Source organism: Sinocyclocheilus grahami, unplaced genomic scaffold (genome assembly GCF_001515645.1).
Source record: "Sinocyclocheilus grahami isolate Dianchi unplaced genomic scaffold, SAMN03320097.WGS_v1.1 scaffold63.1, whole genome shotgun sequence".
NCBI classification, from domain to species: Eukaryota; Metazoa; Chordata; class Actinopteri; order Cypriniformes; family Cyprinidae; genus Sinocyclocheilus; species Sinocyclocheilus grahami.
In genome coordinates this window covers 189421-214736 of record NW_015505242.1, presented here as the reverse complement: position 1 = coordinate 214736, position 25316 = coordinate 189421, and the positions used below count along the sequence as shown (strand labels likewise).

The 25316-nt window shown below is 36.3% G+C and overlaps 2 protein-coding genes across 3 annotated transcripts in view; both read right to left on the bottom strand.

Moving 5' to 3' along the window:
• Positions 1-6912, bottom strand: part of LOC107584761 (solute carrier family 15 member 1-like) — a 16465-nt gene extending 9553 nt beyond the window's left edge. The window contains exons 1-17 of one of the 2 annotated variants that reach the window (XM_016271487.1): positions 6826-6912; positions 5953-6034; positions 5688-5728; positions 5236-5320; positions 4921-5062; positions 3964-4083; positions 3724-3823; positions 2341-2431; positions 2142-2225; positions 1962-2044; positions 1553-1639; positions 1357-1446; positions 1198-1242; positions 1039-1071; positions 814-902; positions 638-719; positions 285-404 (exon numbers count right to left, since the gene is read on the bottom strand). In XM_016271487.1, coding sequence (XP_016126973.1) covers positions 285-404; positions 638-719; positions 814-902; positions 1039-1071; positions 1198-1242; positions 1357-1446; positions 1553-1639; positions 1962-2044; positions 2142-2225; positions 2341-2431; positions 3724-3823; positions 3964-4083; positions 4921-5062; positions 5236-5320; positions 5688-5728; positions 5953-5959 — 1299 coding nt within the window. In that variant the 5' untranslated portion in view covers positions 5960-6034; positions 6826-6912. Of the gene's footprint in view, positions 1-284; positions 405-637; positions 720-813; positions 903-1038; positions 1072-1197; positions 1243-1356; positions 1447-1552; positions 1640-1961; positions 2045-2141; positions 2226-2340; positions 2432-3723; positions 3824-3963; positions 4084-4920; positions 5063-5235; positions 5321-5687; positions 5729-5952; positions 6053-6825 lie in introns of those variants that run through there. The other variant, XM_016271488.1, reaches the window with a different exon arrangement.
• Positions 6913-8037: 1125 nt separating this feature from the next.
• The window catches only part of LOC107584812 (dedicator of cytokinesis protein 9-like), a 44683-nt gene continuing 27404 nt past the window's right edge, over positions 8038-25316 (bottom strand). Inside the window, exons 34-52 of the mRNA XM_016271579.1 lie at positions 24550-24735; positions 24202-24316; positions 24051-24117; positions 23897-23944; positions 21202-21338; positions 20626-20732; positions 20394-20531; positions 19633-19815; positions 19267-19380; positions 16998-17213; positions 16691-16748; positions 15950-16056; positions 15319-15441; positions 15015-15206; positions 13470-13542; positions 11635-11825; positions 9854-9954; positions 9627-9765; positions 8038-8641 (exon numbers count right to left, since the gene is read on the bottom strand). Of these exons, the coding sequence (XP_016127065.1) occupies positions 8516-8641; positions 9627-9765; positions 9854-9954; positions 11635-11825; positions 13470-13542; positions 15015-15206; positions 15319-15441; positions 15950-16056; positions 16691-16748; positions 16998-17213; positions 19267-19380; positions 19633-19815; positions 20394-20531; positions 20626-20732; positions 21202-21338; positions 23897-23944; positions 24051-24117; positions 24202-24316; positions 24550-24735 (2421 nt within the window). The 3' untranslated portion in view covers positions 8038-8515. The remainder of the gene's footprint in view (positions 8642-9626; positions 9766-9853; positions 9955-11634; positions 11826-13469; positions 13543-15014; positions 15207-15318; positions 15442-15949; positions 16057-16690; positions 16749-16997; positions 17214-19266; positions 19381-19632; positions 19816-20393; positions 20532-20625; positions 20733-21201; positions 21339-23896; positions 23945-24050; positions 24118-24201; positions 24317-24549; positions 24736-25316) is intronic.

Below are 25316 nucleotides of genomic sequence, written 5' to 3'. Positions count from 1 at the left end.
ATATATATATATATATATATATATATATATATATATATATATATATATATATATATATATATAAATGACAGTTTTCCTGTGATGTCTTGTTTGCATATACACTATTACTCAAAATAGTAATTTATAAATACTAGTACAATTGTAAAATTTTCTGAGTTGTCCATAGTGCCAAAAATGCCCATAATTTAAGAAACATCCAATAATGTTATTTTCTTTTAATTCTGGTTTTCCAACTCTTTCAAAAACTGCTTGATTATGTTTGATGTGCCATTGTGCGAACTTACATTAAAACCAGGAACAGCAAACGGTTCTTGATCCCCCACTACAACAGGCACTGATGTGTCCCCCAAGTTCAGGAACTTCACCTGGGTTTGAGAGCTTGATGGGAAGTTGGGGATTGTTCGCTGTTGGATTACAAGACAGGCATGTCAGAAACATACAATTTATTTTCTTTGCTGAAAATGTACAGTATATCAAATGCATTGTGATGATTATTATACCAGAAAGCTAAGGGCATAAATCAAGCCAATAAACATGCTGTACCAATAACAATCTTCAATCTAAATAAAGCATCTTGTTTTGTCTCTTAGACGTCATTGCAACATATCTGCTAGACTGCAAGGTATCTGTTACTCACGTCAATTTGAATCTGCAAAAGAGCAGCAGCCACAAATGCTAACGCGGCCAGCATCATACCAACAGTCATCCTCCGTAGGGGCCTGGAAATCACCACACACACAAAATCACAGTCAAATAACATGTCGTGTCTCATAATCACAAAGGCAAATTCCATAAAAGTTATGCAGCACTTACGTGAAGTTTATACCACACTTCTTGATAAGTGGATACACTGCAGAGTCCATTATTGGCACCATTATCACAATCAGCATGGGGTTCACAATCTGCACCAGAACACAAATAATGAGCACACATGCACTATATGTACACTAGATCAACAATCTACAATCACAGATCGTCCTGATAATTTCATATCCATAGAAAACACAAATCAAACCGTGTAGAATAAACCAGTCTCACCTGCATCTGATCTGGCTGAATTATAAAAGCTCCCTATGATGAGAGAAAGAAAGAAGGAATATACCATATAAAATATGACAACATAATTGGACTGATATATGTGCATTTTGTAGTTTTCTTTAAGAAGTTGAAATGTATGAGGTTTTTTTTTTTACTTACAAAGTTACCATCCATAGTGGTGGCCTGAAGAGTCCAACGGGAGCCCTGGAAAGACAGCACAACTCTCATTTAACATCAAGCCAGAAAACAGATGAGTGTTTGTGCAAGAATGCATATTTGATTATGGCATTTGTAGCATTATTGTGTTTTTACACCGACCTGCTGGTCAAATAAGGCCCAGAACATTGGCAGAGGGATATAGAGGAACAGAACCTTCAACACCATCTTCACCTGAGCGATCAGGAGTTTCTGTAAAAAGATGATGTCTGTGTGAACATCTTACTGCACTGAAGAGTTAATTGGCGCATGCTGTGCGTATATAAAACATTTAATCACAATGCTTTGTGTAACATACATCATATTTCTCTTCCGCCCAGTCCATCCAGTGCTCTCTCTTGGGGTGTTGCTTACTGCGGTGACTGAAACGGTTCTTAACTGCAAACTGTAGTAGAGAAAAGACAGCAATCATGCATTTAGACTTTCCCAAATGACTTGATGTTATCCCAGCAGGCACCTTGATCTCAATTTGATGTCAAACACTAGTCAAGACTTGATCGAGATGCTGTGTCAACATTTTAAATTCATGTCATCAATTGCCCACCAAAACAATTACATATGATTATTGATTATTTATCAAATATGCAAGTTACACTGTCTTCTAATGGAAAGTGAACTGTAATTGAGGAGTCTCATTTTATGTCTCTGTTTTTCCAAAAACGTAATATTATTTCTTAAAGAAAACGTAATGTTTTCAGTGCTCTTACTCCAATGCATTTCATGACTCGCAGCAGGATGTTGCCTTTGGGGGATTCAATAATGTACATGCTGTGGCCTGCGATGAACACAACTGCAGAGAGAAGAGTAACCTCAGTCGATCGAGAGGTCATAAAAGGCATTGCACATGTCAAAATAAATACAAGTAGACCAAAGCTGCTGTAACTTACTGAGGGCAACCACCATGAGAGCTGCAGGGACCCCAAAAGCCAGCGGGAAACAACTTTGCTTTGAGTAGATACCACACTCTTGAGCTGAAAAACGTAACAAATACACACAAAGACAAGATCATAAGTGTATTTACCAATCTACCAATGCATTTAACAACCAATGTAAAAGATGCTATTCGGATTGTAACAAAATACACACCTCTCAGGATGGGTGTGATGAGAGTGGAGAGAAGACTGCCAGCGTTAATGGACAGATAAAATATGGAAAAGAAAGAACTTCTTTGCTTTTCCTGAAATAAAATAAAAAGAATTAGTACTATCATTTAAATACACTACCATTCAAACGTTTGGGGTCAGTCATTTAAAAAAAAAATTTATTATTACTTTTTAATTATTTAATTATTATCATTTATTACAATATTACATTACATTTCAAAGTAATGGCTTCAATTTTAATCGATTTTAGTTTATTCCTGTGATGGCAAAGTTGAATTTCCAGTCTTTAGTGTCTTATGATCCTTCAGAAATCGTTCTAATTTGCTGATTTGGTGCATGAAGGGATAGTTCACCCCAAAAATGACAATTACTCTATGATTTACTCACCCTCAAGCCATCCTAGGTGTATATGACTTTCTTCTTTCAGACGAATACAATCGGAGTTACATAAAAAATGTCCAAGCTTTTTTGCTAAGATTTTGAAGCACAATAAACAACATAAAAGTGCTCCACACAGCTCCGTGGGGTTAATAAAGGCCTTCTAAAGCGAAGCCATGCATTTGTGTAAGAAAAATATCCATACAGCCTACATCCTACATCATATACTATGTCCTAAGCCACTCTCTCATGAATGTGTGTATGATAGTTAGTGGAAGCTAGAGATTACAGTTTATACATTTTTGTATTTTTCTTGCAAAAACGCTTCAGGAGGCCTTTATTAACCCCTGGAGCCGTGTGGAGTACTTTTATGATGGATGAATGCATTATTTGGGCTTCAAAATCTCGACCCCCCCCTTCGCTGCCTTTAGAAAGCTTGGAAGAGCCAGGACATTTGTTAATATGACTCAGATTGTATTCGTCTGAAAGAAGAAAGTCAAGTCATAGGCTAGGTTGAGGGTGAGTAAATCATGGGGTAATTTTCATTTTTTTGGGTGAACTAACCCTTTAAGAAACAATTCTTATTACTATCAGTATTGAAAACAGTTGTGCTGCTTAATATTTTAGCAGTTTCTGCTGGCTGAAAGCATGTAAGTGTGTGTGTGAAAAAAATACAAATGTTACAATATGAGGAATGCTGACATATAATAGATACATCAGCATTCCTCACATTGTAACATTCAGCCTAAAACATGCACATTTCACACTTTCACCATTGGCCTTTAGACTTTATATCCTTGTGGGTGGAGGCCCTAAAAATCACTATTTGTTCATCTCTAACACTCAATATCAGAGACTTAGCCTTGAGCTGATAACAGCTGATTTACACACACAAGAATGTGCAGCTGTGCTTGAATTCAGTTCATCCTCTTTAATAGGGTGTGTTAAATGTGTGTGTGTGTGTGTGTGTGTATAAGGGTCTACATGCCTGATGTTCTTCAAACTGATCTCCTCCAAACGCTGCCACACAGGGTTTAATACCTCCAGTTCCCAAAGCAATGAGGATGAGTCCCAACATGGACATGGCACTAAAATAAAAGAGAGGAGATTCAAATTCACACCAAATATGTAATAAGTAATAAAGAGCATTCTACTTTTAATTCAATAGGTTATTTGGGTAATGTTTACGATAATATAATGAAACAGCATATCCCAAGCAGTAACTCACGTATGGAAGGTCATGTTGTCAGGTTTACCATCTCTGTCTGTATCTGTGATGTCGTGGATGGCACTGATTGCCATGATCACCTGTCCGATGGTGTACACTACAGACAGATACACGATAGTCCTGCGAAAAGTGGAGAATGGAGGTAATGTTTATACCCACATGAATTCTAGAAGAAATACATTTATAATCGAATGTTATTGAACTAAGTCTTTTGACTGTGTACTCAGTACAAGTTTAGAAACTGGGGTCCGGGGACGGGAAGGAGGCCACAAGGGGGTGCTAGGGGTCCAAGTAAATTTTTCAAAGAAAAAAAAAAAGCTTTGGACCAATATTTATTGTGAGTTATTATTAATTATCTTCAATTTATAATGTTTTCTCCAAAAATATTTGAATGATTGTTTTAAAATAAATGGAAATTACTGCATTTTTTTAAATCACACTTATTAATTAATGATTGATTTACCTCAAAATGGGTTTTAAAATATGCACACTACTCTTTAAAAGTTTGGAGTCTGAAAATTTTGCAATGTTTTGAAACGAAGTTGGTTATGCTCATTTATGTGATGAAAAGTAAATAATATTGCAAATATGGTTACAATTATGGTTTTCTATTTTTAAATGTAATTTATTCCTGTGATGTCAAAGCTTCATTTTCAGCAGCCATTACTCCCTCCAGTCTTCAGTGTCACATGATCTATTCTAATGTGTTGATTTGGTGCTCAAGAAACATTATTATCAAAGCACAGCTGTTGTGCCGCACAGTATCTATGTGGAAACTATGGTTCCTTTTTTTGAATGGTAGTATAGCTGTTTTGATATTGTAGGAAAGGGTACCATCATAGCTGGGGATCATTAGAATCAAAAAGTTTGAAATTCACTGACATTGTATATCGCATACTGTATTCCTAGTATGGTTAGTATGGTAGTATGTTATATTTTCCAAGTCCTACAACTCACTTGAACTTGCCCAGCCATGAGTCTGCAATGATGGCCCCCAGGATAGGTGTTAGGTAGCACAGAGCCACGAACGTGTGGTAGATGGTGGTGGACAAATCATTGTCCCAACCGATAAAATACTTGAAGTACAGCACCAGCACCGCTGCAAAACACAGAGACAGGAGACACACAGCAAGAGATGAGTGGAAAGAATTAAGAAGGAAAGAAAGAGAAAAAAGACTAAGCTGTGTGAAATCATCTATGTGGATGGCAAAGGTAAAACAGAGATAAAAGTTCATATTATTTTATTTGTGTACAGTATGTGTTTGGTCTCACCTTTCATGCCATAGTAGGAGAATCGCTCACAGAACTCATTCACCACAATGAAAAATATACTGATAGGATATCCCAAGCAACTTGGCTACAACGAAAAATCACAGTTCAATTAAAATATTTCCTAATAACATGTACTTTTATTAGAATTGTATATTTGTGTATTTACTATATAAAAACAGTGCTTAATTGTGTTGACATATTTATTGTACAATAAATTATTCAATTTAATAAAATAAAAATACTGTAACTAGCATTGTAACTAGTAACTAGCATTGCATTACTGATCAGATTTGAAAAGTCTCACCCTATTATTCTTGGCCTTCTTTCAGTGCTTAATTGTGTTGACATATTTATTGTACAATAAATTATTCAATTTAATAAAATAAAAATACTGACAAGTAATTCTGTGAGTAACTAGCATTGCATTACTGATCAGATTTGAAAAGTCTCACCCTATTATTCTTGGCCTTCTTTGTATTTCTCTCCTCGTTATCTGCAAAAAAAGTGAAATGTCATTCAAATAGATCTAATATGGATTCAGTTTGAACTTACTAAATGCTATTTCAAATGTCTTCACACTATAACATATTTATGGACAGTTTGTGCATTGCCCTGTTTAAGCAAAGAATACACACATTCAATCTATAGGTACAAACCCAAAGTAAACAGAGATAATTATTATTATATTGTTCCATATCAACATCTAGGTTTACTCACCTGCCATGATGACTGCGCTGACTTGAGGCTGCCTTCTAGTCCTCTTGTTAAGAATATCCTTTAGTACAGATAAAGCTGTACTCTGAAGGAGACAGGTAACAGGGTTTTATAGACTCTGAACAATAAAATGTATCCTTGGCCACCACCACTGGGTTAAAATGAGATTGACGTAGATGTTTATGACAGTATTTGTGGCTGTGTGTGCGCGTATGAGTGGGAGGAGGCAAATGAGGAGCAGTTTAGTTATTTATCTTATCAATTGATACAGAAAATCAAATGATATGAACGTTTAGCCTTTGTAATAAGATTTAATTATATTAGAATGAATATACTAATTATTTAATTCCAAAAATTAAAAAAAAAACTATATAGTGCAAAATATCATTGTTTTCCTATGCATATTTTTAATAAATCAAAGATTTAGCAAATACATTTATTCTTATATAAATGTGTCCTTGAAAGTTTTTTGTTTTGTTTTAACTATTTCAAGTCATTTAAGTACACTTTTATGCTGGGGTAGATAAAATTCTACAAAATTTTTAAATACGAATTATGTTGAATGGTAAATGGAGGCTGATTTAATATAATACATAATTAACTCTTCGAGCTGAAACTGCTATCTGAAAGAATGCAGATTAGATATGATAGATAATGTTGGAACTTCAAAACAATGCCAACACATCATATGACTGTTCTCAAATAACCCTAATAATGCCATTTATTACCCTGATACAACCCCATAACACATACAAACGCAGCAACTGTGTGCATATATTTACATTATAAGATTTACTGACTGTGAAGTCGGAGTGATGTGAACAAAACCTTCACAAAGCACATGGTCAGCTGTTATACAATGTTAAAATGACTTACTTAAGCTGAAAAGCTAGAGATAACCTGGACTTGAAGTTTGTAGAGCTGTAATGCATTGGAAGAGAGAGGTAAACAAACTGCCCTCACCCAAACAGAGATGTTTCTGCGATACAATGGCGACAGTGGTGGAGGGGGGCAGGGGCAGAACGGCATGAGCAAGTGTGTGTGTGTAGATTGAGAGCAAGTCAGCAGGTTTCATTCAGAACGCACTTTAAAAACAAAATTGAATCTGATACTGCGTCAACATGGTCTATCTCTTCTAAACCATATATATATATATATATATATATATATATATATATATGTGTTCACTTGTTTTATCTTTTACTAATATTTAAATTTGTTTGATGATCTGAAACATTAAAGTGTGACAAACATGCAAAAAATAAGAAATCAGGAAGGGGGCCAACACTTTTTCACACCACTGTATATATACATAGGGTGCTTTAAAAGTGTCAGCAATCAGATATGAGAGAATAATTGATGGGCTGTATGTTTTTGCAGTCGTGCTAAAGGCCTCATAATCTGGGGTAAAAAAAACAAAGTATGGTAGGCCATAAATTATACATTAAAAAGACCATAAATAATGTATAGACGAGAAAACTGAATCAGGTTTTAACACCCTTTATAAGGATCTTGGTTGGTAAATAATAAAGTTCACAGTAGTAGAGATAAAGTATGTTTAAGGGAAGCAACTGATAAGAATGAAAACCACATGAGAACCGATGTAAGATAATACATTTTATTCAGAGATTTTAGGGACATTAATATATTTCCAGAACAGATTCTATTAAATAAAAATACCCCCCATATCTAACCCCCCGATATAAAACAATTTACATTTAAACAAACATAAACGGTTATACAAATCCTTGTGTTTATCTCTTTTGTCCATATATATATTTATATATTTCACATCTAGCCTTCTCACTTTGGCAAGAGATCTTCAGGAACCAAAACAGGACAAAGAAAGAGAATTATTGCACTCCGCTACAAAGAAACAGCAAATCGCTTCTTGGCTTAACAAAACAGAACAGTACAGAACAAAACAGAACAGAATAGAATAGAATAGAATAGAATAGAATAGAACAAAACAAAAAACAAGGAAAAAATGATAGAAATGGAAGTGTGGGCTAAAAAGCTTGAGTGGCTCAGGTGATCAAGGGTATTTTGTACAGTAAAGCTCAAACTTCCAGCTACACTAAAGTTCAGTTATATTCTCTTCACTACTACTCAGTGGACGGCAGCTGCCTCAGACACAGGAAGTGATGTCGCAGCCTCTCTCTCAGCACAGAGCAGCAAAAAACGTACAGAATTGGGGAATATATGGAAAAATGATGCATTAAAATTGAGGAATGTGAAAGTAAAAAGGCAGATTTTTCAAGTTGTTCTGGTTACGAAAGAAATAAAAGTGATAGTCTCCACAGGAAACTGGAGTGGATGAGAGAAGAACAAATGCTCCTTTCTTTCAATTACATGCGTCATATGGGAATAGTATCTGGACATTACAAAGACCGGACACACCTGCTCTATCCCAGAGTCCTGGATGCTGATTGATGGGCGATTCATTCAGAGTGTCGGACAATGAAATTCCATTCTTTTCTTGTTCTTTCGCTTTTGATGCTTTTCAGTCTGTCTGTCCGTCTCTCTGGCTCGGGCAGGGTCAGAGGTTTAAGGCCAGGGGTGAGAGTCACATGGTGGAGGCGGAGCTAGGCATGCCATGCAGGGTGGTGCCGCTGGGCGTGCCACTGATGGCATTGAAAATATGCAGCGAATCCGAAAGAGAGCTCTTGGTTCCGCCCTCCACAGCGGAGATCTGATGAAGAGGAAGAGTGCAGGGTGAGAAAGACCAGATCAAACTGACACTTGAACTGTACTGTATTGTTTTTAAAGTATGATAAATTGTATGCATTATTACCATCCGATCTACAGAGGCCAGCACAATAGAGAGAGAGAACGAGAATCATGAATATTAAACATGAACCAAACATTCACGTAACCTACTAGTGAATATACACTGGCGGCCAAAAAAGTGGAATTACGATTTTTGCATGTTTTTGAAAGAAGTCTCTTATGCTCACCAAGGCTGCATTTATTTGATTACAAATATTAAAAACAGTAATATTGTGAAATATTAAAATTTTAAGTAACAGTTTTTTTATTTTTTTATTTGAATGTATTTTAAAATGTAATTCATTCCTGAATTCTAATATACTGATTTGGTGCTCAAGAAGCATTTCTTATTTTCATCAATGATGAAAACTGTTTTTGTTGCTTAATATTTTTATGGAAACCATGACATATTACCATTTTTTTTCACCATTAAAAAAATAAAAAATAGCAACAAAAGTGACAAAGACATTTATAATGTTACAAAAAAATTTTATAAAAAAAAACAGTTTCCACAAAAAAGATTAAATATTAGGCAGAAAAAACTTTTCGACATTGGTAATAATAAAAAACTATTATTAATAATTCAGCACTAAATCAGGATATTAGAACTATTTCTGAAGGATCATGTGAGTGCAGTAATGGCTGCTGAAAATGTAGCTTTGTCATCACAGGAATAAATTACATTTTAAAATACATTCAAAAGCAAAACAGTTATTTCAATTGGTAATAATATTTAACAACATCACTGTTTTCACTATATTTTTAATTCAGTAAATGCAGCCTGGGTGAGACTTCTTTCAGAGATATTTAAAAATTGTAATTATTCAAATCTTTTGCCACCACAGACTCAGTGTGTTTCTACTGGCATAGGGAAACAAGATTCACGATGTGCCATTGTGTAAGGTTACCTGTTCATGCATGATGTGTGAAAGCTCTCTGGCCAGGTCTTTGTAACTGGCTTTCATCTCATCATGATATTCCTGTTGGTCCTCCTTAATCAGTCTTTCATTCACAGCTAGAGCCTGTCCACATGCCTCAACAAACTGCCTGCATACACAAACACCATATACACAGAATAAGAAAGCAGGCGCATGTGAAGAGATTCTGGAAGGCATTTCAAGTATTTTTTATATACCTGAAGACCTCTTTAAGCTGTTTGACTTTATTATCTGGGTATTTTTTGGCGCAGGCGTCATCAAGGAAAGCTCTGGCATATGCAAGTGGCCCAGCATTGACCTGAAGAGAAAGAAGTATTTTGGAAAAAAAAGTCATTTACAGGTCAGTTTAAATCAGAGTGTGTGATGTAATGGCAAAAGTGTATTTGGGGGAAGGTTTGCTGTTCTTGTGAGATTGAAATGGCTTTAAAATTCTTCATAAAAACAACCAAAAATGTAAAATCCATGCAAAATCGCCCTACAAGGAAGAAAGGAACTAAATAACATCTTAACTGAAATTTAAACATGCCAAACTTGGGGTGAATGTGTGTGTGATTCAATGCAATCGCTTTGTTTCAATACCTAGTGGGGCGCCTTATTGTCTGCTCTCTATTGACAGTGATTTTATTGTTAGATGTCACCAAGTGGTTGTATTATTAATCTATAGAATCAGTATTTTTGGTGGGCTGCACAACTAGCTATAAGTATAGTTTTTTACAATTATAAGTTTACAAAAATACAGTAAAAATAGCAATATTGTAAAATGTTATTACAATTAAAAATAGCTGATTTCTATTTGAATTAGTGCTGTCAAATGATTAATCGAGATTAATCGTATCCAAAAAGGTTTTCGTTTACATAATATATGCATGTGTACGGTGTATATTTATTATGTATATATAAATAAAATATATTAAAATATATACATGAATGTTTGTGTATTTATATATACACATTATAAATAACAGTACACACACATATATTATATGAACTTTTATTTTGGATGCGATTAATCGTGATTAATCGTTTGACAGAACTAATTTGAATATATTTTAAAATATAATTTATTCCTGTGATGGCAAAGCTGAATTTTCAACAGGCATTACACCAGTCTTCAGTGTCACATGATCCTTCAGAAATCAGTCTAATAAACTGATTTGGTGTCCAGAAATCATTTTGTATTATTAGCAATCATTTTTGTTGAAACCATGATAAATTTGATCTCAGAATTCTTTGATTAATAGAAGAATCAAAAGAACAGCAATAGGTTCAAAAGAACAGCATTTATTTGAAACTTTTTAAAATAATATCATGAATGTCTTTACTCTTATCCATGCTGAATATAAAGCATTCTTTCAAAAAGAAAAAAAATCTTACTGACCCCAAACCTTTGAATGTATTGTAAAGTTTTTTTAATAGTAGCTCTAGAAAATCTGATCACAAATAGGATGTTTTGCTGGTAAAAATAAAATGTCACCATGGATCAGTTTTCATGCCACTTGATTTATTTTATTTTATCCTTTCATTAACTGCAACCTTAAAATATTACCATGTTGCACCTATTGACTTTATAAACATACAAAGCATATACAAATATTGGATAAAATATTAATTATAATGGCACATTTTGATCAAAATAAACTTTTCTATTGATAATTGTTATGTACTGAATACAATTACTTTATAATTGACATTTCTCAGAACTTTCTCATGACAGATCTTGTATGTCAATATCAATGTCATTTTTCATTAAGCTCATTGGAGTGCATTTTGGGATCAAATGAGAAGATGCTTTGCCTGAACAAAACAAAGTATCTTATAACACAGAATAAATTTATTATTAACATTGCTTGTTTTTTTGTCAAGGGCTCTACATCATGATGCCTAAAAATGTTGGCTAGGTTACTTTTGTAACAGACCAAAGATTTGTGTCACACACACACACGCACGCACACGCACACACATGCACGCGCACACACACCTGTACACTAATGCTTCCTTGCAGCTTAAGTTGCAGGCGGATCATGTCAACTTCAATAGTTGCACAGAGGGCTCTGAGTTCCGCCACCTTCCCGCTCATCTCATCTATGGCCACCTCGATGGGACTCAGGTCTGTGTGGTGCTGATACATCACTGCTATGCGCTTCTTTACATATGGGAAACAGTGTGTAGCTGAAACAGAGAAATTGGAAAAGAAAGAGCACATAGACATTAAGTGAATGCAGTACTACGTTCAGAGAAGGAGTGGCTAGAAGAACAAACACATTAAGGTCCCAGCTGAAATCTACTCATGTTTGTGAAGTAATCCAGATTTATATTCCGTGCAGATGGCACACCTTGAAACTGTGTGATATAGTGGTTTATTTAGAACACACACTCTAAGAAGGTCATTCTGCCTCAGTGGCCAGATCTGATCTGAAAATGTATCAGAGGATGAAGATCAGGGTTCAACTTTGAAATTTCCTGGTTGCTTTTACAACACTAAACACTTAACTTGAGACAAAGACTGATTAATTGTTTTTGAAAACAACTGCAGCCCAGAGCTCAAGATCCGGGTGTACTGTACAGAGTTAATACAGGAAGTACACACTAAAATGCAATCATTAAAGATTAGTGTTCAGGGAATAGCTGGGGAAATAAATGTATTATACTGTATAGAGGCCAAGGATATATGTTCATTAAATCTTGTTTCCGTGTCTAGAAGTGCACTTATATGGTGAACACAATAAACCAATGATTTCAAAAGTTCAAAAGTTTGGGGTCAGAGGGTTTTTTTTTTTTTGAAAAAGAAATTGATTCATTGAATTGATCAAAGATAGTAAAGAATAAAGCTATTCATCACTACTGAGGTTTTAATGCTAATATAAGCAGCAAAATCAATTTTAACAGGGATAATAAAATTAATTATTTTGAGCACCACTCCAGCATATTAGAATAATTTCTGAAGGTTCATGTGGCACTGGAGTAATGACTGCTGAAAAATCAGCTTTGCCATCAAAGAAATACAATTTTTATATATTAAAATAGAAAACAGTTGTTTTACATTTTAATAATATATATAATATAACATTATATGTGAATACTGAATATATACAGTATATATAAAAAAAAAATTTTTTTTTAATAATGAATACATACAGTATCGTGGCTCAAAGTGCTTTCAAATCAAATTTGGAGAAAAAAAATTCCAGTTTCCAATTTTAAATAGTGTGTTTTAAAATTAATTTTGAAAAAATATTATCAGGCTTGTCTGCCTAATAAAACATTAAACTCTTTGCTAAACCATGCTGAATCATGCTGATCTGGTTGCAGTTTTGTTTTCTGATTTAGTGCTATGAAATCAGGAGTAGAATATATGTTAGAATTGGTGACGGATTTCTATGCATTTATATACATTTAAATTTGGAGTGAGCATGATATCGAGAATGATCACATCAAATGAAAATTTCCCTGGCTAGCTAAAAAGGACCAAAAAAAAACATGCAGAAAAATACTGTACTACAGTACTAGAAAGCCATCAGGTGATCCATTAGCATGGCTGAGCACGGTTAGCTAACCATGCTAAAAATGGAAATGCAACTGGAACTATTCCTCACCATGATCAGAACCGTTCGGCCAGATGGCAGAAAAGCAGAGACATAAGGGTTTTATTGTTAACGGAAGTTTTGTGGTTGTAAGATTATTGATGCCATTTGGCTAGATCAGAAGAAGGTCACCGTCTGAAAAAACAAAGAACTCTCACGAGAATCAACATTTGAACTCTGTCTCGCAAGCCTAAAGCAAGACACCCAACTGAGAGAAACAAAAGCTCCACACCTTCACTCTTCCCCTCTCTCCCCTCATTTCCATCTGAACACAGGACACTGCAGAGATCACCAAAACCACCTTTCTTAAATCAGAGTTTATAACAAGGCAACAATTCATGTTTGATGCCGTTTGAAAGGTCTCTGTGTGTCTGGTAAAAGGGTCTGATTCTAGGATCAAGTAGATAATCATGATACAGCGTTTCTATTATACTATAATATATACTCCAACAAGCATAGCAGGTGACCTGGATTCATTTTTGGTGCAGATATACCTACGCCAAAATTTTGCTGCATGCAAAAGGGCTTAAATACTTAATATGCTTACATAATTTGATTGTTTGCCTGTTTCATTTACACTGAAATTAAACTAGTACACTGTTGTTTTGCACTTACCGCAGCCTTAGGAAAGAAAAGAGAGCAGAAAATATTGATTAACCGAGACCCACAGACTTTGGCTGTCATGCAGGGTACTTTGACTTTGGCTATCATGCAGGGTATATTATCATGCATACAGGAATGTCTCCTTTCCATTTTTAAAGAGGTCATATCATACATTTTTATTATACAATTTTAATTTTGTAATGTAATTTTTACACATTTATTTTCTGCCTAAAACACTCAAAATTAGTTTTTTTTGGTGACCATTTTCCACCTTCTCCATAACACTTATGTTGTGTGCACACCAAAAGCGAAGCGAATATTTGCATCGCTTTACTTAATGTTTTTCGAGTCACTCGTGCTCTTCTCCATATTCTGATACAACCGGACGTGTCAATAACCTCTTTGCTTATTGGCTTGCGCGATAATGTGTCTGTCACATGGGTCGTTGTATAAACACCCACGAAGATGAAGATGAAGGCAAATAGGTAATATTTAACAAATCCAACAGGTAATCCAACATGAATAGAGCAACATACAACACATCCAAGATAGACCACACCGGACAACTAGACTGAAACAGAACTGAACCTATATAATGATAATGATGGTGATTGATGAGTGCACAGCTGACCATAATTAGTGTCCGTGACAACAAATGAATGACTAAGGCAGACGATGATGAAACAAAGAGTCCAAACAAACGTGATTGTGACAGCACCATGTGAATTTCCCCCTCGAGTTGAAATTTTTCAGCTTGGGCAAAAGACGCGTTTGAGGAAAATATTGCGTGTCGGCGGCAATCGTGTCGCCCAGCGCAAATTCTCGTCTATTCGCGTCTTTGCATGTAATCTACGCACGCAAATCATTAAATTCACTTTTGGTGTGCACAAAGAAGATTGTTGTGGGGCAAGTTTCTGATAAACAAATAAGCATTCTTCATGTGTAAATGTGGACTCTTATATAATTTTGGGGGGCTTTGATTTTTTTTCTTCAGACATCCAATATTTTTGCATCTTAGTTTCAAAAGACGGTCCCATAGGTCATTATTTTTGGACTGAGGAGGAAGTTTTGAATAATAAAAGTCAAAGTATATTTTCATAATACACCAAACTTTTTCTCAGCTTGATACCTCATGATTTGACCCCTTTAAAATAAAATGCAGCTATATTATTGCTATAGTGCAACTCAATCCAATCAAATTGTCTGTGTTAGCTAGACTAGTTGAAACCACTGCACCATTGCATTGTCTTACCTGGCCGAAAAATGCCACTCTGAAGAAGGTCCCAAGTAGCCTCTTCCCAGAATGCATCACTTCCATCACTTTAGTGTAAGCCCGATGTAATGTGTCATACAGGTGGGCCAGTTTCTACACAAAAGCACAAAAATACATTCATACTATCCAAACATGGTACATACTGTATTTCTGGCAAATGTAAATGCTGCATTTCCAATGACACATAAAAAGAGTGTGTGTGCACCTCAAAGTCTCTGCGTTGTTCATAAATCGGAATGATGAGTTTGTAGATATCTGAAATAAGTTCATAACGCTCAGCTTTCCATAAACCATCAGCACAAGCTTCCAACAACTCCATCAGCACTTCCTGCAGATAGACATGTATGTGTAATAACATACATTAATGTGCAATACTGCATTTCAACATTAATGCATTAATCCAGATACAGCAAACTATCTTCTCTCAACAAATCGTGCTACACACAAAACTGCTGTTCTAACCAGACAAAGTCCAACCGCAGAGATGATCTTTTATCATAAGTGTAAGCACTGAACAACATGTAAATGTTACACAAAGAGTTCATTAAACACACAAACTGATTATTCACAGTGATGAGGGACTCTCAGGTCTAATCAGGGCTCATTATCTGGACTTCCTTTACTAACACACCCACTGGAAAGGAGCAATTGATACTGATTAGATAAGAAATCAGAACATTTTCTACTATGGATTATTACTGACGTTATAAAAGACAGTTTTGAATTCATTCCAGTGCTGATGTAGAGTCAATATATAAAAGAGTGGCAGGATTAAGAGGCTGCGACTCATGAATGTGGCTATATATAAACGTGATCAGGAGCGAGCTGGTCTGAACCTCATTGAAGTGAACGTCCTGCATGCCCACATCCTCCATCATGGCTGCCTCCTCATCAATGTTGGGTGTGATCACACGAAATGCTGAGCAGCCCTGCCGGAACATTCCTGCCAAGGCGAAGGAATAGTAAGCAGAACAGGTGAAAGCAGGTTCAATAAACTACAAAACCTTTACAAAAAATCAGGCATTTGGACACACACTAGACATTAAGGCAAACATCACACCTCAAGAACCGATCTCCTTTGTAAATAATGTTCACACTGCATAATATGTGAATGTGTGTGTTTTTGTGCATACACGTGTTCATTTTCCTGACCCTGCATTAATAGTGCTGTTATCACACATAGAGATTACCTCCTGTAAAAGAAATTCACAAAAGAATTCCAGATTGCAAAATACAGATGAACCTTGAACAAGATACCTTTATAAATCTGTGTTTGTGTGTGTGTGTGTGTGTGTGTGCATGCAAGCATGGAAAGCTTTCAAAACATATTTGATAAGATTTGATTAAGATTTATTACTTTGTATTTAATGCATTGTTACTTCTGTATTTAATACTTGCTTTTATAAGCCACATTTGTTCAAAATATAAAGTAATTTACATAAATAGATCACAAACTGTGTGCAATAATGCACATATCCGTTCCAGGGGGCAAATTTTGCATCTTGATTAAAAGTTCATTTCTGACCCCAAACTACATTGCAAACTATATTTACTGTGCCCCCTAGTGGACTTCTCACCTTTCCTCTTCAGGTACTCAGCCACAAGTGCTGCCACATGCACGTAACACATCGCTGCCTATAGAAAAAAATAAGCCCTTGATGAAGTCATTGATGTAAAGTTATCCACCATTGTTTTACTATATCACCAAATAAACTGATGATGAATAAACAGTTAAACTTAAATACTGAGTGAAAAAACGCAAAATTAAGGAGTTAAAAATATAAGTAACAGGATGTATTTAACCTAATTTAGTTATTTAGGTTTTTTTTGTTTTAGTTTTAAAGACCTCTTAATTTATTAGCAAGCATAACATGGCCAGCTTGCCTCAGACAGATCTCCATTCTTCACGTGGATTTTGGCCATACTATCCAGCCAGGTTTTGCGCAGCTCGGGGGTGCTGGTGTAGGATTTGGCCAGGCTGTACTGAAGGTCCACCAGCATCTCTGGGTCTTTTTCATGTTCCTTCATCTGCTCAGTGGCCATCAGTACCGTCCGGATCCGCTTGGTCAGGTCCTTCACATCCGAGGGGAAAGCAGTGTGCTAGAGGAACAGGAAGAGAGAGTGCAGAGGATAGGCAAACAGTAATTTCTGATGTGACATAAACATGTGATTTGAATATGAAAAGCTGGTAATCTACTTGAATTTATACATTTCAATGTTACTCTGACATCCATATTTATGGTTAGCATTTATGTTTTTAGTAGATGCTTTCTTAAGAAATACACTACATAACTTTTGCCCAGATTTTTGCCACAGCTTTTTTTCTGGAGTTGATGTTAGTTGATGAACGTCATCGCCAGTGTTTAGATTTTGGGCACTCAAGTTTGACCAAATTCATTGAAAATCACCTATGATTTCAGAGGATAAAATCTGTAAGTGATGATGCTTAGTAATCTGTTCAGACATTAAAAGTTGTGTAAGGTATTTTAGTATTTAGTCAGAAAGCAACCTAAAGTATAATAATATGTATTTTGTATACAGGTGCATCTCAATAAATTAGAATGTCGTGGAAAAGTTCATATATTTCAGTATTTCAACTCAAATTGTGAAACTCGTGTATTAAATAAATTCAATGCACAGAGACTGAAGTAGTTTAAGTCTTTGGTTCTTTTAATTGTGATGATTTTGGCTCACATTTAACCAAAACCCACCAATTCACTATCTCAACAAATTAGAATACTTCATAAGACCAATAAAAAAAACATTTTTAGTGAATTGTTGGCCTTCTGGAAAGTATGTTCATTTACTGTACATGTACTCAATACTTGGTAGGGGCTCCTTTTGCTTTAATTACTGCCTCAATTCGGCGTGGCATGGAGGTGATCAGTTTGTGGCACTGCTGAGGTGGTATGGAAGCCCAGGTTTCTTTGACAGTGGCCTTCAGCTCATCTGCATTTTTTGGTCTCTTGTTTCTCATTTTCCTCTTGACAATACCCTTAGATTCTCTATGGGGTTCAGGTCTGGTGAGTTTGCTGGCCAGTCAAGCACACCAACACCATGGTCATTTAACCAACTTTTGGTGCTTTTGGCAGTGTGGGCAGGTGCCAAATCCTGCTGGAAAATGAAATCAGCATCTTCAAAAAGCTGGTCAGCAGAAGGAAGCATGAAGTGCTCCAAAATTCCTTGGTAAACGGGTGCAGTGACGTTGGTTTTCAAAAAACACAATGGAACAACACCAGCAGATGGTATTGCACCCCAAATCATCACAGACTGTAGAAACTTATCACTGGACTTCAAGCAACTTGGGCTATGAGCTTCTCCACCCTTCCTCCAGACTCTAGGACCTTGGTTTCCAAATGAAATACAAAACTTGCTCTCATCTGAAAAGAGGACTTTGGACCACTGGGCAACAGTCCAGTTCTTCTTCTCCTTAGCCCAGGTAAGACGCCTCTGACGTTGTCTGTGGTTCAGGAGTGGCTTAACAAGAGGAATACGACAACTGTAGCCAAATTCCTTGACATGTCTGTGTGTGGTGGCTCTTGATGCCTTGACCCCAGCCTCAGTCCATTCCTTGTGAAGTTCACTCAAATTCTTGAATTGATTTTGCTTGACAATCCTCATAAGGCTGCGGTTTTCTCGGTTGGTTGTGCATCTTTTTCTTCTACACTTTTTCCTTCCACTCAACTTTCATTTAACATGCTTGGATACAGCACTCTGTGAACAGCCAGCTTCTTTGGCAATGCATGTTTGTGGCTTACCCTCCTTGTGAAGGGTGTCAATGATTGTCTTCTGGACAACTGTCAGATCAGCAGTCTTCCCCATGATTGTGTAGCCTAGTGAACCAAACTGAGAGACCATTTTGAAGGCTCAGGAAACCTTTGCAGGTGTTTTGAGTTGATTAGCTGATTGGCATGTCACCATATTCTAATTTGTTGAGATAGTGAATTGGTGGGTTTTTGTAAAATGTGAGCCAAAATCATCACAATTAAAAGAACCAAAGACTTAAACTACTTCAGTCTGTGTGCATTGAATTTATTTAATACACGAGTTTCACAATTTCAGTTGAATTACTGAAATAAATGAACTTTTCCACGACATTCTAATTTATTGAGATGCACCTGTATACTGTATAAATGGAAATTTCTAATTTTACCTTTACAGTTTTATCACTGTTGGCACAATTATTAATGATGGACAGTGATTGTTGGAAGCGTGTCCCTCCAATCCCAATGACATCAGCAATCAGCTGACTCACCGCAATCACCACCTGAGAAAAAATATTTCAAATAAATCGCCAAGTATTTCAGCCAGATTGTGTTTTATTGTGATTGTGACTCTAGGTTGCAAAAGGGTTCTCTCGATCAGTGGTTCTCAACCAGGGGGTCCGGGACCCACTAGGGGGCCTCATCAAACTTCCAAGGGGGCAACAAGATGACTTAAAATAATTTTTTTTATTATTTGATGGACACTTTTGGTGTTTATTCGACCCCCCCCCATTACCCTCTAATCCCTCTCTTGCCTGCAGGTGTGTTCGGACAAAGGACTTCCTGCCATTGTACTCAAAGTTGCTCTTCATGAGGAAATAGAGCAGGTGGGCAGCATCACTGCGTATGGAACTCAGTTTGGAATTACAGCACTTCAGGATCTCATAGCACAAACAGGCACACATATCCGCCCGTCCGTCAAAAAACGTACAGGGAAACTGAGAAAGACAGAAAAACACATGGAGAGTTGGATGAACAACATAATTATGTGTTCATCATGTGTACACTTATGTTGGACATTTAATTACCCAATTATGTGATCTCAAAACTAAATTCAATGGTGGGAAGTGTAAATTGACTGTGATATTTTGATGAATATAGCCATTGACTTCCAGTATTTTTTTCATACTATGGAAGTCAATGCTACCAGCAACTGTTTGGATACCAATATTCTTCAAAATATCTTTTGTGTTCAACAGAAGAAAGAAATTCATACAGGTTTGCAACAACTTGAGGGTGAGTAAAGGATGGCAGAATTTACAATTTTGGGTGAACTATCCCTTTAAGGGTCTGGTGAGAAAATATATCAGAAAATATTGTATTTTGCTAACTTTAATTACTATTTTGCTTGTTTGATCCCTAAATAAACCTTTTCTAACTGTAAACTGTCTGAATTCGGTGCATTATTTGTGATCTCAGGATGTTCTGCATGTCTTTGTATTGAAAAGGGTCTTTTTTGAGGATTTTCTCCTGTCATATCCCATGAATCAACAGTGAAAGTGGCTGCTGTGGTTACCTTGTAAACGAAGGTACGTAAGGAGGTGAAGACCTGCTTCAGTGCCATCTCTGACTGGGGGATCTGAAGGAAACAGAGGTGCACCTGGAAAACCTTCTTCATCAGTGGGTTATGACCCAAATCTGCACACAGCTGAGTCTGTAGATACATAGTTTTAATATGAGAGTGCTTCAAGGAAGAACTGAACTTTGACTTGTACTAATAAACACACACTTCCACTTGTTGTCTTTACCTTAAAGCCCATAATGAAAACACTGAGTATGTCCAGCACAGTCAAGCACACCTCCGTTGAGACGTTAGCCTCCAGGAGACACGTGTCAGCATCACCATGGCAATACGCTGGAGGAGAAAGAGGAAAAGAAAGATCATATCATTTAATAACTAAACTGAACAGAAGTGAGATAAGCTGCTTTGGCCTCTCAGTATTGCTTTGCTCTCTCTGGTCGGACTACATCAGTGGTTCTCAATCCTGGTCCTGGAAGACTGTTAGAGTATTTCAGAACCAGGATTAAAAAAACCACTGCACTACAACACTTAATTCAATCTGCATTGAAGATGTGCCAAAACGGCGCAAAGGATGATACACAGAATATGCATGGCACTATGCTTTTTGGTCCCCTTGAAACTCAAGAAGCTCTTACCGGTTAGTCAACAAAGATCCCAAGAACAAATTCTCAGACTGAAACATACACACACAGTGTAACTTTCATGATTGTCAAAGCACAATAAATTCTTCTAAATGTTCATCTTAGAGAGGAGTGAAGGATGAGGAGTAATTAAGGAATTAATAAGTGTTAAAGTGTCTTACTGTGGTTGAAAGTGTGTGCGTTCTCCAGGCTGCCCAGCTGTTGTAAGCGTGTGTGCATGACGCCCCCTCTGTTACGAGAAACAGGAAGAGTCAACGACTTCCTGTCCGGAGCCATAAACCCCACCCCATCCTGGCTTCTGAGGGAAAACAAAGCCTTTATTAGAGGTCTGGTGAGCTGTCAATCATATACATACAGTATGAAAATGCAAATATGTAGGGGTCATGTCATAGATCTTATGAGGTCCGCTTATAATGCTATTTTAGACCTCGTTCCACCCCCTCTCTAACGATTGCCTTTCTTGCCGTATTTTTTCAGAATTTGGGGTTCATAAACAATTTAAAACTGTTTTGTATGTTAAAATATTATAAAATGTAATTTATTCAAATGACGACAAAGCTAAACTTTCAGCAGCTATTACTCCAGTCCTCAGAGTCACATAATACTGTACTTCAAAAATCTTCAGAAATCTGATTTGGAGCTTATGTAACATTTCTTTTTATTATCAAAACAGTTAAAAACAGCTGTGCTGCTTAATATTTTTGAATGGTAGTGTACCCCGTAAGACTTATGACAAAGGCTTCTTTGAACATGAAATGAGTAACTTGATTTCTCATGATATGACCCCTTTAAAACACCTGCATTCACTATGGTTGACTTCTGCTCTATTTCTGACACTGTATATTTCTTACATCATATTATATAAATGATAAGCCACAAAGTTGCACCTGTATTACTACTCATAAACCAATATGATGTTGCAGATGATTTATAAAAGGTGTTAATACAGTGCATTAAATGTTGGCATCCATTAGTCATGTGACTGGTTATCCACTGGACAAAAAGCAGGACATGTGATGATGTGCACACTGGAGAGAGCATATTATTGTACTTCATGTGTTGAATGGACACATGCAGATGATAAATATCTAAATGGGATACCACAAAACCTTCTGCTCTTACACTATCGAGAAAGCATTAATGTAGAAATGTCTCAGCACACATACACACAGAGCAGTGAGTTAGTTGAATGAGTCAGCATGCTGTTAGTGAAGGCCACTCAAAAGCACACAACAGCTCTTACCCTGTTCAGGGGTGCCAGGATGCTACAGTATCACTGACTAACTGAACCCTCGCCAGCATTTCAACCAATAAAACATATACACACATAAAGGAGTAGCGTCATTCAAGGCAGTGTAGGATTTGATGCCGTGTATGCATGTATGTGTGAGTGCATGTGAAAGGCAAGAGAGAGACGGTAGATATGAGATAGCAGTGGTGGTCTTGTGCTTGTGTTTGTATGTCTGGTTTTACAGATGAGAACTGGTCAAATCATTTGTAATAACATTAGAACTAGTGCCATCAACTGATTAAAAAAAATGTAAGTGAATTCATTATTCATGACATCCAGATCATTCATTTTTTGAATAAATGAACTGATCATTAATAAAAAAGGAATCACAATGAATCACATTTATCAATACATTTTACTGATCATCAAATGAGGATTATTCAAATACATTAGGCTACATTGTAGAGGCAGACAAAGAAATCTTTGAACAGACACGGAAAAAAATGTGACTTTACAAGTAAATATATTTTTTGTGTTTTTTTCGATTTCACTAATCTTAAGTCTAGCACTGACCTGAATTAATTATTTCTTTAAAATGTAAAGTACCTTATTGGCATGACTGTGCTTACATGTAATATTTCAAAGCAATATCCACAAAACAAGCAATGACAAGAAAATATACAATAAAACTGTATAAAAAACCTTATTTAGTATTAAAATAAGGCACCAGTGAATAAATACATATAAATATAATATATTGAATAAATGTATCATATATATATATATATATATATATATATATATATATATATATACACAGTGGGTAGGGAAAGTATTCAGACCCACATTAAGGTCTTATATAGACAGGTGTGTGGCTTTCCTAATCAAGTCCGATCAGTATAATCAAACACAGCTGGACTCAAATGAAGGTGTAGAACCATCTCAAGGATGATCAGAAGAAATGGACAGCACCTGAGTTAAATATATGAGTGTCACAGCAAAGGGTCTGAATACTTAGGACCATGTGATATTTCAGTTTTTCTTTTTTAATAAATCTGCAAAAATGTCAACAATTCTGTGTTTTTCTGTCAATATGGGGTGCTGTGTGTACATTAATGAGGGAAAAAAATTAACTTAAATGATTTTAGCAAATGGCTGCAATATAACAAAGAGTGAAAAATTTAAGGGGGTCTGAATACTTTCTGTACCCACTGTATATATATATAATAGACATTTATTCAATACGTTTTGAATAAAAATATTGTAATATTATTTGATTATTAATATAATATAGTTAATATAATTTTAATTAATAATAAAATTATGTACTATTTTTAAATAAATAACTGTTCAAAATTGATGCATTAGATTGACAGTCCAGGTAGGATACATTTTTGTAATGTTTTGGCATAAATATCCTGTTGAACAAAAATATGTTTACTTAATAGCCTTAATGTTCCCAGATTTTCCACAAAATTAAATTGAAATATTTTTTTCTTATGTTTTGGCATAAATTAGTAATTTATGGTCCTATATTTCCCACAAAAATATATACGTATAATTTAGCAACAAAAATTCTTAGACTTCTAAGAATTCTTAGACTATTAGGAGCAAAATATTTTTACCTGGCAATGAATCTCTTCCCCATATACCTGAACTGATGCAGACACACTCTGTGCGTGAGAAAGAGAGAGAAATGAACTGAGTGCTCAGTATTAAGTTACAGGACCTCTGTACTCTGATGCTCTGATGTGATTAGTACCAGTCTAGATGACTTACTCTACTAACGTGAAAAAGTCCATCAGCTCAGAGGTTGTGGCTTTGTTCCAGTATGTAAATAAGGCATCTAGAAAAATAATCAAAAGTGAGCACATTCATGAGCAAAGGCACGTGGACCTTGAAAATTAAAGTCATGTGTGCATGTTCTTACCTTCAGACATGCTCTTTAAAACATGGAGGAAACACATGAGCAGGTTTTTGATTTCTTCTCTGTCCAATTTATCACAGCGCAGCATAGAGCTACCAAGAGCGGAGGCTGATTGGGTCTATCGTGCACACACACACAGAAGCATAAAGTATAAAATGGAAGACACATCAAAATATCACATCACAGCACACTGCGGGCCATCAGAAGCTTCACAGCCCATCCCTAAATTACTTTCAATGAGCAGAAAACACCCCACCAAATGCACAGAGCTGGAAAAATACAATATGAGATAGACATGCAACACCCTCATGATGTCTAAAGCACACACACTCCCCAGATGGGGACACTCTAGGGTTGCTCTACTTGTATGGTGTCAGTAATTCTGTTAGTGTCGTTATCGTCGAGGGTGGGGCTTGAAAGCAGTGAGAAATCCATTGTGACACGTTTGGCTGCCCGGCTGAGAGGGGAGGAGTCCTCTGGTTCAAGGGGGAGGGGCAACACAGTGAGGGTGTGTCTACGTGTAAACCTCTCTTTCGGCTAAGAGGTCAGAGGTCAAGGGTAAGAGGGGAGAATAAGAGTTAGGAATGAATAAGGGAAACTTATTAGTAACAGCTACATGTCTTACTGTAAATACAGCTGAATAACATAGGCTCAGTTTAGAGGTCTGCATTCCCGCGGCACCCGACCGGATTTTTAATTCCACGGGATTAAATTCCCTAATAAAACGCGGTAGCAATCGGTAACTCTGGTGTAATTTGAACGGGAGCGGGCAGTCTAACAATATCCCGTTTCCGACACCCATTTAGAACAGCATATCTGCGCTTTATTCTTATTGACCACCGGCACCTTGCGCTCAGGACTGTTATGCACGCGCTGCATGCATGCTTTAAACGTCACGCATTTTATTTGCGGGGTCTGTGCGCAGCATGTGCATAACGATGCTCAGAGCAGGCTGTACCTGTGGTAAATATACGGCCCTCAGACAGAACAGGCAGGTTGTCGATGAGTGACAGAGCAGAATAAGGATGGAGCAAAGTGTGGATGCGCTGTCCTTGAAGGACGTTTGTAGCGTCTGCGTAGGATCATGCTGGAGTGTTGGACTGTTTATGGCTTAAAAG